Raw genomic sequence first — 15,766 nt, 5'->3', positions numbered from 1 at the left:
AAAAAAAAAAAGTTTCTTGAGCACTTACCATGTGTCAGGCTCCACACCAAGTAGTGAAGTAGGCAAGACACCTACCTTCATGGAGTTCACAGTCTAATGAGAAAGACAGTGATTAATCAATGCTCACAAAAATATGTAATTATAAACCACAATAAGAATGACTAATTAAAATTACCTGGTGTTATGAGAGAGTATAATAAAGACACTGATTTAGTCCAGGAGTTCAGGAAGGCACCCCTGAGGAGGTGACTTTTAAATTGAGATGTAAAGGATGAGTAGGCATCCAGCAGGTAGCAGGGATGGTGTAAGCAGAGGATTCTCTGCAGTGGGCTCAGGATGTGGAAAAGCTGAGTCAGAAAGGAACATGATGAACAATTAAAAATTGAAGAATGGAGAAGAGTAGCACAAGAGAAAGACATAGAAGTAGTTAGGAGCTAGAACCTACAGATGTTTTAACCATTTCAAGGATTTGGGTGTCGATCATAGGGGTCTCAATGATCCAGCAATTGTAAAGTCACTGAAGAATTTTGAATAAAGGTGTGGTGTAAATAGATTTGCTTTTCTAAAGATCACTTTAACAGTAGTGTAGGGTATAGATTTAAGTGCAGGGTAGGGGTGGAGAGACAGTTAATAGACAAAAGTAGTACATAAAGATATTACGGCCATAGTTCAAGTGAGAAATAGTGGTAGCATTACCTGGCTGGCAAGGAATGTACAAGAGGCCTAACTCAATATTGAAACCCTGACAGGAGTGGTCAGTTTTGTCTACTGAATGGAAATACTTCCATTCCATTGTTCATGCAAATCTCCTGATCACCGGAAGATGTTCTTGTTTTGGCATTATGTAGGCTTAACCTGAGCTGATTGAATAGACATATTTTGAAAAGTCATGTAACAATGACTTTGATTTTGAAAGGTAATTTACACATTGTATTGTCCTAGCCCTTGACGGAGATGTTTATGATACAATTTGATTCAGTCATAATTCTCTAAGTGTCTACTATGCTAGCACAGTGCTAGCTCCAGCAGGGCTTTAAAAAGATAACAAAGATATTGCCCTTGTCTTCAAAGATTACATGACTTAGAAATTTAGACAGGATGATAGTAGAGAGAGTATGAACACATATAACTGCAGTTATAAGAGATGTAGAAGCCGAGTTTTATTGGAATATTAAAAGGAGCAAAGATGATATCCTCCTGAAAGATTAGGGATACTTTCAGAAAAGATAGAACATAAAAAATGGATGTGGAAGCATGTAACAGATTTCGATTCATGGAAGAGGGATTGGGGAAGGGTTCTTTTCTAAACTATACTTAATCTGGGGGATAAAAGAAAGTAATTCCATAGATTTTTTAGACTAGTAGAATTTATGGAGGTTAGATTATATTCCCTTAAAAAAACGAACTCTGAATAAAATATTTCCGTTGGATTTGCTAATTGGGCTGTACAACTTTTAAAAAGACTATGTTTTTCCTATAGTTCTAGGTTTACAATAAAATTGAGAGGAAGGAACAAGACTTCCCATCCACCCTGTGCCCCACAGCTTTCCCCATCAACAACATCACTCACCGGAACGTGCATTTTACTACGATGAACCTACACCGACACATCCTAACACCCACAGGTCACAATCTACCTTCACGTTCACTTTTGTATTGCACATTCTATGGTTTTGGAAAATGTCTAATGACATATATCCATCATTCTACTATTAGACAGAGTATTTTCACTACTCTCAAAATCCTCTGTGCTCTGCCTGTTCATCCCTCCCTTGCTGCCCCCTCAGTCACTGGCAAGCACTGGTCTTTTTATTGTCTCCACGGTGTTACTTTTTCCAGAATGTCATATAGCTGGAATCCTCCAGTATGCAGCCTTTTCAAATTTGCTTCTTTTACTTAGGGATATGCATTTAAATCTCTGGGTCTGGTCATGGCTTGATAGCTCATTTCTTTTTAGTGCTAAATAATATTCCATGCCTGGATGTACCCCGATTTGTTTATCCATTCATCTACTGAAAGACATCTAGGTTGCTTCCAAGTTTTGGCAATTTTGTATAAAGCTGCTGTAAACATCTATATGTAGGTTTTTGTGTGGACATAAGTTTTCAACTCCTTTCGGTGAACAAAAAGGAGTTCAATTGCTAGAATCTATGGTAAAGGTATGTTTAGTTGTGTAAGAAACTACCAAAATATCTCCCAATAAGCTATATCATTTTACATTCCCAATAGCAATGAATGAGAGTTCCTGTTGCTTAACCTCCTTGTTAGTTTTTGGTGTTGTCAGTGTTCTGGATTTTGGCATTTTTAATAGATGTGTAATGGTATCTTGTTGTTGTAATTTGCATTTCCCTAAATTACATATGATGTGAAGATCTTTTCATATGTTTATTTTCCATCTTCTTTGTATATCTTTTTTGGTGAGGTTTCTCTTAAGGTATTTAGCACATTTTTAAAATCAGGTTATTTGTTTTTTTATTGTTGAGTTTTAAGAGTTCTTTACATATTTTGTATAACAGTCTTTTGCAAATATTTTCTCCCAGTCTGTGGCTTGTCTTCTCATTCTCTTAATATTATCTTTCATAGATCATGTCTTTGGTATTGTATCTAAAAAGGCATCACCATACCCAAGATCATGTAGGTTTTCTTTTATGTTTCCTTCCAGGAGTTTTATAGTTTTGCATTTTCCATTTATGTCTGTGATCCATTCTGAATTAATTTTTGTGAAGGGTATAAGGTATGTGTCTAGATTCATTTTTTTGTCATGTGGATGTCCTATTGTTTTATTATCATTTATTGAAGAGATTGTCTTTGTTCCATGTTTTGCCTTTCCCCCTTTGTCAGAGATCAGTTGACTATATTTATGGGGGTCTATTTCTGGAACGATCTCTATTCTGTTCCACTGAAATATTTGTCTGTTCTTTCACCAGTACCACACTGTGTTGATTACCGTAGCTTTATAGTAAGTCTTGAAACTATTCACTGTTGTGACGTCAACTAGTATTATTTAGCACTCATTATGTATTTAATGAAAAAATATATTCACCATTCTCTGGGAACATACTCAAAATTCTGGTTAATAAGGAATCTCTGGAAAACTTTTCGTGAAAATATTAGACTCAATAATGATCTTTATAAAGATTATATGGATTCCAGGGAGAGCAATAACTTCAAATATAACTATGGTGCTGGGAGGTGCAGAAAGTTTGCAGAGAATATTGAGTTATTCATATTGATTGGAGCATGGAGTAAATCAAAGTGGTAGTGGTGGATGAAAGTGGAAAATGGAGCCATATCATTGAAAATATTAGAGGGCAGTTTACTATACAGCAGAAAGAAATGTTCAATTGCCCACATCTAACTTGAGAATTTAGAAGAAATTTTGACTGGGTATTTCAATGTGTTTTTCTTTGCTAACATACTTCAGTATTCAATAACCCTTATGATAAACAACCTGGGGCCTGGAACAGTATTTTCTACATGATTGAGATTGCTGGGAAGGAACTGGAATTTACGTTGATAGAACTACTGAGAGTTTTATCAGAAGAGCTTTCTTTGATAAGCAGTCATTTGGAATCTATTTTCCCTCATTTGGGAATAGTTCCCAGGCCAAATCACTGTTCTATTTATATCCATGACCTCCTTTTCAATGCTGTGTCAGCTGAGCACTATATAGACATCGTTAAAAGAAGTAGTTAGGATTTGGGTCAAAAACATCAACCAAAATTATTGTAATTAGATAGATTTTTTTTTTAAATGAAGGGATTTTTTGAAATAGCTTTATTAGTAAATTCTTAAAGTTGTTTCCATTTGAATTGCTAAACCGTTATGCACAATTCACTTGGATTCATTTAATTGAGCTCAACAAACTTTCTTTGGGTTATTGAATATTTCAGCAATTGGTGTGTGTGTGTGTGTGTGTGTGTGTGTGTGTGTATCTGGACTAGGAGCTGTACTGACATTCTGACAAATAAGGAAATGTCTGGAGTTTATTGTTCCTATTGGTAGGGTGGAAGAGAGAGAAATAGTATATGGGGCTGGGATTCAGGAAAGAAGTACTTTTCTCCTTTCTGAAAGCTCATTGGCTCTTTAAAAAGGTGAATATCTGGGGGAATATCGTAATATTTTTAACTCACATCATACACCAAAGTCTTCAAACTTCGAGAACCATAAAATGCACCTAAGAGCAGGTGAAAATCTATATATAGTTGGGCCTTATACCTAAATTTTGATTTAGTAGATCTAGGTGGGGCCTGGGGATCTAATTTTTCACAAGTACCTTCCGGATGATTCTTGTGCAGGTGGTCCTGAGTTTTACATTTGAAAAACTTATTTAGGGGACAATCCCAACCCCTAAATGTAGAAATTAGATGCAATTTAAAACATTTAATAAAACTCTTCTTGAGCATCCTGACACTATGCCCCCTCCTTTAGAGTTGGGGTGGCAGGGCTGTGCTAATATCCATGCTACCCCATGCTGCCAGTCTCACCTGTGATGCCTCAATTTTCTCTGGAACCTGTGGTGTGGTGAGTGACCTGCTTTCAGGAAGGAACCCCCCGCCCCACACCCTGTTAATGTTGGGTGGAATGCCCTACAGAGCTCTGGCTCACAGCGGGGTAGAGGTCTCAGGCAATAGCTGGTGTGGGGATTGGCTAAAAAGGTGACAACTGATGAGTGTGCCGTCTTCTCAGGGGCAGTAGAAGACATGAAAAGTAATAGAAAGTAATGGAAGTGGTGGATGAAAAGCAGGTAGAGAGACAGGAATTCTGGAGAAGGAAAAAGTGGAGGAGAAGAAGGTAGAAGAGATGATGGAGTGATGTTCATGAGGAGAGGAACAGAGATTGTGAAGGAAAATAAAGTGGGAGAGATGAAGGAGGGAGCAAGGCCCTGGCCCCTGGATGTGATCTCTTAAAGGGCTTTCTTGAGTCTAGAATTAGAGACAGTGAATGCTCAGGCCGACAGGGCCTTCCTCCAGCTGGAACCCACATTTGGCAAATGCAGTGGTACTTGAGTGAGGGTACAATATTCATCAACTAAAGTATACCCACATTCTGGGATACCACCTTTTGGAATAACCCTACCCAGCAGCCATGCTTAAGGGAAACAATGCAGATTTCCTGAGGTCCATATCAATTAAGAGTGGAAGAGTTCAGATATTCAAGGATAGGCTATAAGATCAAAGTCTTCTTTTAAACAAATTTCTACTGTGGAAACAAGGGGATCATTAAAGAATATAAGGTCAGATCTTCTGGACAAGTGGCATTTTTTTTTCCATTCTAATGATATGACCAGGACCAAGTCCTTTATCTGCAGGATCAGGATATCACCTGTCACTTCTTCATCTGGTCTTCAGAGTGCAGGCTTCCAGAATCTGACAAGATTGCTGTTATTATTAAAGGGAATCTGTAGCTCAACTCCTGTAATACTACCTATTATGTGAAGGGAAATCAGACTACTTTCAGCAGGTCAGCTTATGGAGATACTCAAGCCATTTGGGTACTAGTGTTGTTAACTCTACCTTCGAAAACGGTGCCTGCTCCAGATTACTTGTGATCAATTGTTGGACCTGTGCTTGGCCATCACTGATATGTGTGTGTGCTGCCCTCTCTGCACCTCAGCTCCTCTGGAGCTTCAGTGCTCTCAACTTCAAGAATATAGCTGTTATGGCCTTGGCCATCACTTTGTTCAAGCCAAGAAAATGATGCTGAAGACTGCACTGCCTTTGTCTGTACTGCTTGAACCTTTGGGTCAGGGCCTTCCTACCAGCTTTTGACTTAGGAACTTATTAGTTGTGTTAAGGGGATCAACATGAGGTCTGACGATTAAGTTTGCACACAAAGTTGCTAACCTTTTTTGATATCAGAGGGGATTATTCATTATGAATTTGTGCCAACTGGATAAACAGTTAACCAAGTTTACTATTTGGAAGTGCTGAAAATGCATGAAAAAGTTTGATGACCTGAACTTTTTGCCAAGAATTCATGGCTCTTGCGTCACTCATGTGGTGTACCAGCTCACATGGCACTGTCTGTGAGGCAGTTTTCAGCCAGTAAACAAATACCTGTAGTGGAACACCCTCCTTACTCACCTGATCTGGCCCCCAATGACCTCTTTCTTTACCCGAAGATAAAGGAAATATTGAAAGGAAGACATCTTGATGGCATTCAGGACAGTAAGGGTAATACGATGACAGCTCTGATGGCCATTCCAGAAAAAGTTCCAAAATTGCTTTGAAGGGTGGACGAGGCACTGGTGTCAGTACATAGCTTCCCAAGGGGAGTACTTCAAAGGTAACCATAGTGATATTCAGCAATGAGGCATGTAGCACTTTCTCTAGGATGAGTCCACGAACTTAATTGTCAGACCTCCTTATATCTTCAAGAACTGCAACTTCAAGAACAATGAAAAGCTGAGTTCATGCTTACTGTCTGGGGCAAGTTATTCCTCTTCACTTATGTGCAGTGGACATTCCGTGGCCCTAAGGCCTCTGCTTGGTGGCCACCACCAGGATTTGCATCTTTGGCCAGGAGCCCATTTTACTCACCCTGCTGAGTATCAGGAGGAGTGGGCACATTAACAGTGGAGAACTGCTGAGCCAGTTACGAGATAAAGGGCAAAAAGTATTGGGCTTATAAATCTACCCAAGTCTAGTTTTTCCTGCTGTTCTGCTACCAATAAGTCTTGAAGAAGGCCTGTGCCATGCTCTACCTTTTCTGGCCAGCCTTTTGGAAAATCTGTGTCCAGACCACCAGCAACCCCAGTGTCGGGTTTCTAGTCAGCAAGGACCTGCAGAACTGTTTGTGCACTCAGGCTCCCTGCCAACCATTGGAAATGTCCTCCACTAAGCCTCCTTTTCCTGTCACTCAAGAATCATACCTACTGTCAGAAAGGTGACTGGGCTGACAGATGTGGCTCCAAACTCTCTGCAAGGGTGAATATGGTATCCTTTTGGATTGTCAAGTGCTCTTGGTCGCAGCCAATGAGCTCATGAAGAACGTGGCCCCCTTACACGCACCTGATCATGATCAGGTGACCAAGTGCCCTGTGAGATGCTAGGAGGTGAAAGAAGACATTTTTCATCTTTAGGCTTCATCTTTCTGCCTACATCTCATTCCAACATCTCTTCTCAATGTCTCTGTCTCTCCCTCCCTCTCCTTATTCTCTCCTTCTCCCTCTCTCTCCTTTTCCCTCCCTCCCTTCCCAACTTTTCTTTCCTCCCTCCATCCCTCCATTCCTGTTCTTCTTTTTCTGATTCTAAGGACACTAGAAGCCAAAAACAGAAAGCAAAACAAATAGAAAGTTAGACTTTATAATTTGATTATCCCCTGGATAATATCCAGAGGGAGAGAGGGAGGTTGTCCAGTAAGGTAGACTGCCAGAGTTATCTGACCCTCCGCTCTTATGCCCCTCCCCAAGCTCTCTTTCACATGTCTTAGAAAGTTCAAAAGAAGACAGACCCAGGACTGTAGGATTGAAGGAATGAGGTGGACATGGGTCCCATGGGACTGGGCTTATTAATTGCCCAATTAATATACAGTGTTCTTTTAGGCTAATCCCAATCCCAGTACCACCACCACCCTCCCCTACAACACGCTATGCCGAAATTTCCAAGAATCCTTCTAGGTATTTCTTGAGCTTTAGTCTGAAGGGAAGGGAGAAGAATGTTATGGGAATAGGATTCTACTAGGAGCTAAACTAAATTCTTTTTAAATGGTCAATCTAAAACTAAAATAAAGTAAATAAAAAGAGTGAATGCGCAGGTCTAAGAAGTTTATTTACATCACCTTTACTTCTGAAATAATGTGAGGATTTTGATTATAAAGTTGAGAAGAAGATATACTGAGAGAGGTGACTTGTTTAAAGTTTGATAAAGCAGCTATAATAATTATATGTGGGACAACACTTTACATAATATTTTTAGTACTTAAATCTCCTCTTCTATGTTTAGAAAAGGATATAAGGTTTTCAGACATTTGCAAAAGCACCATCTTTTCCATCTCCATGCCTAGTTTAGACTCCTTTATTGGTAATGTCATTCAGGAACAGGTGGAAGATACTGAAAATAAATGATATGCACAATTTTATATGGTGTCTGTTGTGTTTAAAATTCTATTTAAAAAACACTGAGGCAATTACAAAGGAATTCAAAAATGTACTCAACTTTTTGGACATGTTTTTGTATATATTTACAGCATACACATGTTTAACTTTGGTTTAACTCAAGGAAACATTCTCAAGAGCAATTATAATTGATATATATAATGCTTTCACTTTCACAGCTCCCTGTAAGGAAAAGTCAACTAATTATTTTGAAGGGAATCCACTGAAATGTTTATATATGTACTTAATTCTGCTAAACTTTTATAGACCTGACATAGATGAAAGGAGAAGAAAGAAGAATGGAGCTTTAATGGAAAGCTACATTACTAAGGTGGTAGCATTTCTGCCAAAATGTTCAGGTTAAGATGCTGAATATATCTGCAAGGAAAGAAAAACATCACACAAATATATTGCTTATACTTTACAGACATCTGGATGTTTGAAAAATTTTAAGCTGTTACCTAGTTATTCATATATTCAATAAAATGCTATTCACCAAATATTTCTGGCTCTGCTCTGCACACAAGGTTGGTTGCATTTTCCCATCCCCTTTACCTTAAGCATGGCCGTGTGACTTGCTTTGGTGAATGAACCTTGAGAAGAAGCTATATATGTCACATCTTGGAGAAAGCGTGAGCAGTTAGTGTATAAATTGTCAGAACATCTTTTCCTCTGCTGTGACAACCAGCTCAGGTGAGGAGATTCTATTAGCCTTGTTCCTAGAGTGAAGAGACATGGCCCAGTGTTTCCCCCTTTTACCCCAATCTTTCAATCCACATGAATATATAACAGGAATCAGAAATAAACTTTTGTTGTTTCAGGGCATTAAGATTCAGAGGTTAAATTGCTGCAGCATAATCTAGCCTAGCACGATGGAAACATCTTTGAGATGTTTTTCTGTATGTTGGATGTTTATGCATAATTGTGAGAATTTCATATCTTCATATGGACCATGGTTTTCTGATGTCTATTTCTTGACTCTTTCTTCATCCTGTTATTTCTGATAACTATCCTACTTCAAATATTTGGAAACAAACTTCTATAAAATCTTACCTGATGATATCTGTGTTTTAATGTGAATGTATTATATTTATATTGTGCACACATTTATCTTGCACTTCATTAGATTCGTGTTACATGAGTTGATAACATATGGGTCCATCTTCTGCATACATTACATACTCCTACGGAGAAAGTACAACATAATCTTTATTCTTTTGGTACAAATTCTACAAATACACATGTAGTGGAACTCAATAAACTTTGCTGAAAAGATAATGGAGATAATACTGCCGAGGAAGAGGATAATGATAGGGACTTCAAGAAGAAATCATGCTCCAGGAACATGCACATTCAGAGTGACTGTGAAGCGATTCAGTTTACACAAACAATTTACTGCCTACGTGTTCTAATAGCTGAAAATCAGAAGTTAGTTATAAAGTACATAACTAACGCCATTCTAGATTTTTAATTGTACAGAATTATGAAAGGATGAGATAAAGTGAGGATTAGCAAAGGATTTTGTGTTTCTAGGGGGAAATGGTAAATGGCCACATATTAGATGTCGATTATTTCCTGGGTGTCTTTCTCAGTGGTAATTCTTTAGGGGCAGTATATTTTAGTCTTTAGAATAAAACTTTTGCCAACTCACATTGCATTGTCTTTTTGTTCTTATTATATGATTTTATTTCTATTTTTCTGGCATCAGAAAACAGATCTTGAAGTAAAGATTTTGAACTTCATGATCGGTCTGAGCATATTGGAATCATTTTTTGATGCATATTTTCTGATAAGATTCTGATAAGCAAGTGATAATTTTGGCATTCCTTGTCCTATGAACTTGTTAAGTATTCTCATGATATTCTCTAATTTACTGTTCATGGAATTTAATGCACTACATCTTTCAATACGATAGTGTTAGAATGTACTCACATGAAATTTAATTATGGCTATTAAATCTCAACTAACAGAATATCTTGTAATTCTTGGTGTATTTAGGATAAAAGCATCTCCAGTCACTTGGAGGCAGTTTTTTCCCAGATAGCACTACATGGCTCACAGGTCTACATGATGCTTATGAAACAAATGGTGGAAATGAGCAAATGAGTAGAAATACTGTTATTGTAATCATGGTAAACATGATGGATTAATGTATTTATTCATTTGGTAGATATTTGTTAAATATCTATATTTTTGGCACTATCATAAGCCCTATGAATACAGAGATGAAAAATATACGATCCCATTTTTAAACAGCTGAAATCACAGCTGGGGATACATACTGATTATACATAGATACATATTGATTATAGCTTCTGATGAAAACTATAGCAACGAGGTATGGAAAATGCTGCTGAACCAGAGTAGAAAAAAGGATTAGTTCTACTACTAACTAATGTAAGGACCATGGAGGGCTTCAGAGAAAAGGTGATAGTGGAACTGAGAAATATTTCATCTCTTTGCTCTAATTAAAATATTAGAACTCTTGAAGATTTTACCATCATATTTACATTGGATAACTAATAAACTTTCGTCTGAAAATAAGTTGTGCCTAACTTTTATCTATAGTCTATGCTTTGGAAATTTGGGGATTTTAACCTGGGGTAAATATTTAAAATACTGAACAAAAGCAATGGACGTTCAGGCTGGATGCTAACAATAGAATTAGAACAGGGTCGGGCAAGACTCTGATAGTGTCTGTAAACTCTTTAATTTGAGGATTATGGATGGGTTTTTGCACATCAATTTTTAATCTCTCAAACATAACCAATATTAAAGGTTTGAAGGAGACGAGGGGGTGGCCTTGAAAAAGGTCATTATTTGGAAATTGTCCAGGTAAAATACTGACAGTTCTATTTTTGCAGAGGATAATTATTTTATATTACAGTTGTTCTCAATTTCAATGATCATCTATGGTGATAATGTTGATTAACAGCCTTGGAGTGACATGTCAGTATTTTACTGTGGCTGTTTGCAAACTCTGCTGTAATTACTCAGTTGTCTAATTACTTAATTTATCGATGTTTTGCTGACATGCTTTTCAGCAACATTTGTGATTGAAGATAACTAATGATTTCTATTCTGGCTTATTATCATATGTTTGCATTTAATTTGTCTGATTGCTGCAGGTGGAAACAATAGGTGACGCATACTGTGTTGCTGCAGGACTCCACAGAAAAAGCCTCTGCCATGCTAAACCCATTGCCCTGATGGCCCTGAAGATGATGGAACTGTCAGAAGAGGTCCTGACACCTGATGGAAGACCAATTCAGGTAACCCTCTCAACAGTTTCGTTTGAGTAGTCATGCACATTTAACTGAAGGGGGCAAAAAATTCACTTCTGAATGTTACTTACCGTAACATAGATCTAGATAAGTCAGGTGATCAAGAGGATGAAGAATATCTAGAGATAACGCACATATCCAGGAGAAGAACAAATGAAATATGGTCTAAAATAGGCAAAAGTGTGTGGAAATCAAAATACCATGGGGAAAAAAAGGAGCTAAAGGATTAGAACAAGTGGAAGAACTTGTTGTCAGTGACCAAGTCACCAAATCGAAGCAAGAATGATGATCAGAATCAGGGTCTGAGAGATAATCCAAAAAACAAGAAACAAAGAAGCAAGTCAATGGAGGACCTGGGGGACTTACTGTGGGTAGTGTACAGGTATTCCTCATGAATCCCTGCGATTTTTATGTGACAAGAGCTTGAATGTTGGAGCACAATAACTGAGGAAACTTAAAAATGGAAACGGTACCTTCTGGGGTGCTGTCCTCTTTCTGCTACTGATGGCTCCCTGCCATCTGGGATCTACATCTGCGAATGGATGAGGTCACATGGCTGTAGTTTTGCCAAAACCTGATGGATCCCAGAAGTGTTTCTATGAATCTTTATAAAACAGAAATCTTGTACTTGGAGAAGTAACCTTGAATTTAAGACAGCCCTTTTATAACAACTCACTATGAGTTAAACAAATAGACGGATAAAAGCCTCAAAATGTTAATACATTTCTGTTTCTGGCATTATGGAAAGTTAGATACCCTGAATGTTCCTTCTGATTAAAATTATTAAAATGCAGTGTTAAATATTTAAAAAAATATTTTTGAAGACTATTAAGCACAACACTAAACTCATAGGAACGAGAAAAATTTGCCAATCACATTATATGTGTAGACTGAACAAAAGTTAAGTGGTGAATTTAAATTAAGTGCTCTGACATTAGCAGCGATAGTAGGAAACTAGGAAACACTATTTCCTCCCTGGAGGATGTCAGCTTCAACCCCATCCTCAAAGATTTTCCACAAATAAAGTGCTCTGGGAAATGAGTAGCAAATATTTAAAAAGAAAAACAATAGATAAAACAAAAAGCACACACAGGAAAACAAAGTACTATGGCTAAGAGACAGTAGAAATAGCGAATGGGAAAAACATATCTGGAGTATTATCAGATATCAAAATTTTCAGAATCAAAATGACAATGTTTAATACAAAGAAATAAAAGAGGAGCTTTAGAATATGAAGCAGAAATAGTAGATTTGAAAAAGAACCAGAGAATTTCTAAGCAATCAACATAATACTTTTTTTTAAAAAGAGCTCAGTGGATGAGTTTTAAAGCAGATTAGACATAGCTGAAGCAAAAATTAGTACACTGAAAGCTGGAACTAAAGAAATTACCCACAACTGAGTTCAGAGAATCAAAAATGGGAAAATATGAATAAGAGAATGTGAAACGTAAAATACGTAGGATACATGAAGGAAAGAGTGAGAAGATGTAATATACAGAGGGTGCCAAAAAAAGTATACACATCTTAAGAAAGGAAAAAACTATTAAAATTGTAATACTCAATATATACTAACAACAAAAGATGACTACAAGTCACGTTTGACTTCTGCAGTTACAAGAGGTGCTCAAAGTGATGACCATCAGCATAATTTTAATACAGTGTTTTCCTTTCTTAAAATGTATAAACATTTTTTTGGGCACTCTCTGTATGTTCAGTTGGGGTTCCAAATGAAGTTAATTAGGGAGAATGTAAAAAGGAAAAAAAAAAACGGAGCTATTAAAAGACATTGTTCAGTTCTCAGACACAGTAATCCAAAAGAATTCTACAAAAGATACAGAATCCATAACTAAACATATCTTAATGAGACTGCAGTACATCAGAGAAAAAGAGGACTTGATAAATGTCAAAGGTAAAACTGATGAGTTGAGAAGGATGAGCTATTCAATAAATGGTTTGGGGACGGACAATTGGTTATCCATGTAGAAAAAAATATTAAAATTTCATGAGTCTTTACATAAAGCAGTTCCAGGTGGTTTAAATGTGAAAGGCCATACTATAAAACTATAAATTTATAATTAGGATTTTTTGACTTAGAGAAAAATGTTTTTGTAAACTAGTCAGGTCAAAAATTTTCAAACTATAAAGGGAAATATGTATAAATTTTACTATATTAAGATTAAAACCTTCCTGTTGTTATCAGAGAACACCTACAGAGAACACAAAGACAACTACAAAACAGGAGAATTTTTTGTAACACCTTTGACCAATAAAAGTATCTGTGTTAGCCTCATCAGTCATCAGATTAATATATATCAATAACATTATAATAAACATTCCCACCTACTACTTTGGCACAGCTCTGAAAGTCTGACAGTGCCACTATTATTAAAATCTGGAGCATCAGGAAATCTCACACAGTTGGTGGGGGTATAAATGGTACAATGTCCTTGGCATTAACGAGGGAAGTTGAATTTGTGCCTTTGCTACAACCCAGCAATCACTCTTCTAGAGATTTCCCCTAGGGAAGTGTGTAGCAGAAGTCAGCCACAAGAGTATCTATTCACTTCAAGTCAATACTATCATAATAGCCTCAAATTGGAAATAACTGCAATATCCATTTAACAGAACGGATAAATTGTGATATGTTTATGCCTTGGGATACCATACAGTTGGGAAAATGAATGACTTCAGCTATTGACATCAACATGGATGATTGTCATAAACACAATGTGGATCAAAAGAAGCCAGTCATAAAGGAATGTTACCATTTTATCCCATTTAATTAAGTTTCATAACTGGGAAAACTGAAAAAAATATATGCAATTTAGAAATACCTGCATTGATGGAAAAAGTTTAAAGGAAATAAAGAGAATGATTAATACAAAATTCAAGATGGTGCTTAAATCCAAGGGAAAGAAAGATGATGGGAAAGGAGAAGATGCAATAGGGGAAGTAAACATAGGGGTTATAGTGCAAAATTTTTCATTTTATTCCTATTCTTTTGTGCTCACATATATGTTTACGTTTCACAGTTTTAAAAAGTATAAAGACACCCATCAGATGGGAAAATAGAAAATCAATGTGCATTAAAAAAATTTCTAGTTTAAGTCCCCTCAGGACATAATTATCGAGTTACTCAAGTATATGAATGACACTTCTACCACAGTCAGAAAAAACAAACAAAAGGAATGCTGTCTCAGATCTGCTGCAAACAGCAAGCCTATACATTCCACATTTAATTTACATCAGTTCTTAAGTTTTCAAGATTACCAGCTGGGCAGTATTATTATTTGTTTTTCTATGTTGGATTTTCTTTTATAGGAGATACAATGTAGATATAATGTTTGCATTGATTCAGCGTTGTCAAAACAAACTTACATTACCAAAGAACAAGACCAGGGAGTTCTGTTTCACAGTGTGCCCATCTGTATTTTCATTTGTTGGATACAGCATTAGCTCTGTCCTACGTATCAGAAAATCTTATTAGATCAGAAGAGGAAGTGTCCATAAAGATTTAATAAGACTGCAGAAAGAGAATTCAAAATAATAAACCACCTTAATAATTTTAGCTTCTTGTTAATTTATATTACTTTCATGGTTTGGGATTGTTTTTTGGGATATTAATTTGATTTTGAATTGGCTTCTACCTTGTTGTTATGGGAACATTTATAAACTTATTGAAAGAATCTTTCATTAAAAATGTTTGGGTGTCACAGTAGAGTTGGTATGTGATCAGCTGATTGTTTACTTCAAATATTTAAGTTTTTAGGCTACTTAAAATTTAAGCTATTTGAGTTACAATAGTTGCTCAAAAGAAAACTCCCAAACCTCTCAAATTTTGAAAAGTAAATTGATAATTTTTTATGCCTTATAAATTTTTGAGGCACCTATCATGATGGGAAATACCCTGTTTCCCCGAAAATAAGACCATGCCGGACAATCATCTCTAATGCATCTTTTGGAGCAAAACTTAATATAAGACCCAGTATTATATTATATTTATTATATTATATTACATTACATTACATTATATCATATTATATCATATCATATTATAATCTTATAATAAAATAAGACCGGTCTTATATTAGTTTTTGCTCCAAAAGACACATTAGAGCTGATTGTCCCCTCTAGGTCTTATTTTCAGGGAAACACTGTAGGACCCTGAACTATCAGTTATAATTGCTTGCAAATGATTGGTAATGTCCTTGAATCATTAACGGTAAAACTGATAGGGTTAATTTTTTTTAATAAAAAAGAAAATTTTTTTTTAAAAAAGAGAATATAGCATTTCTCTTCTTCAATTTATAATACTCAAGCAAATTATTTTTCCACAAGTACTCTAATGAAACTCAGAGGCTCGTTTAGACTGTATCTGCAAAAC

The 15,766-nt window shown here is 36.4% G+C and overlaps 1 protein-coding gene across 1 annotated transcript in view; it reads left to right on the top strand.

Moving 5' to 3' along the window:
• Window positions 1-15,766, top strand: part of GUCY1A2 (guanylate cyclase 1 soluble subunit alpha 2) — a 284,653-nt gene that overhangs the window by 197,537 nt on the left and 71,350 nt on the right. Inside the window, exon 6 of the mRNA XM_081065007.1 lies at window positions 11,227-11,370. Within this exon, the coding sequence (XP_080921133.1) occupies window positions 11,227-11,370 (144 nt within the window). The remainder of the gene's footprint in view (window positions 1-11,226; window positions 11,371-15,766) is intronic.

This window comes from Rhinolophus hipposideros (assembly GCF_964194185.1).
Source record: "Rhinolophus hipposideros genome assembly, chromosome: 10".
NCBI lineage: Eukaryota > Metazoa > Chordata > Mammalia > Chiroptera > Rhinolophidae > Rhinolophus > Rhinolophus hipposideros.
Note: the sequence above shows the minus strand (reverse complement) of the source record. Positions and strands in the feature narration are given on the sequence as shown.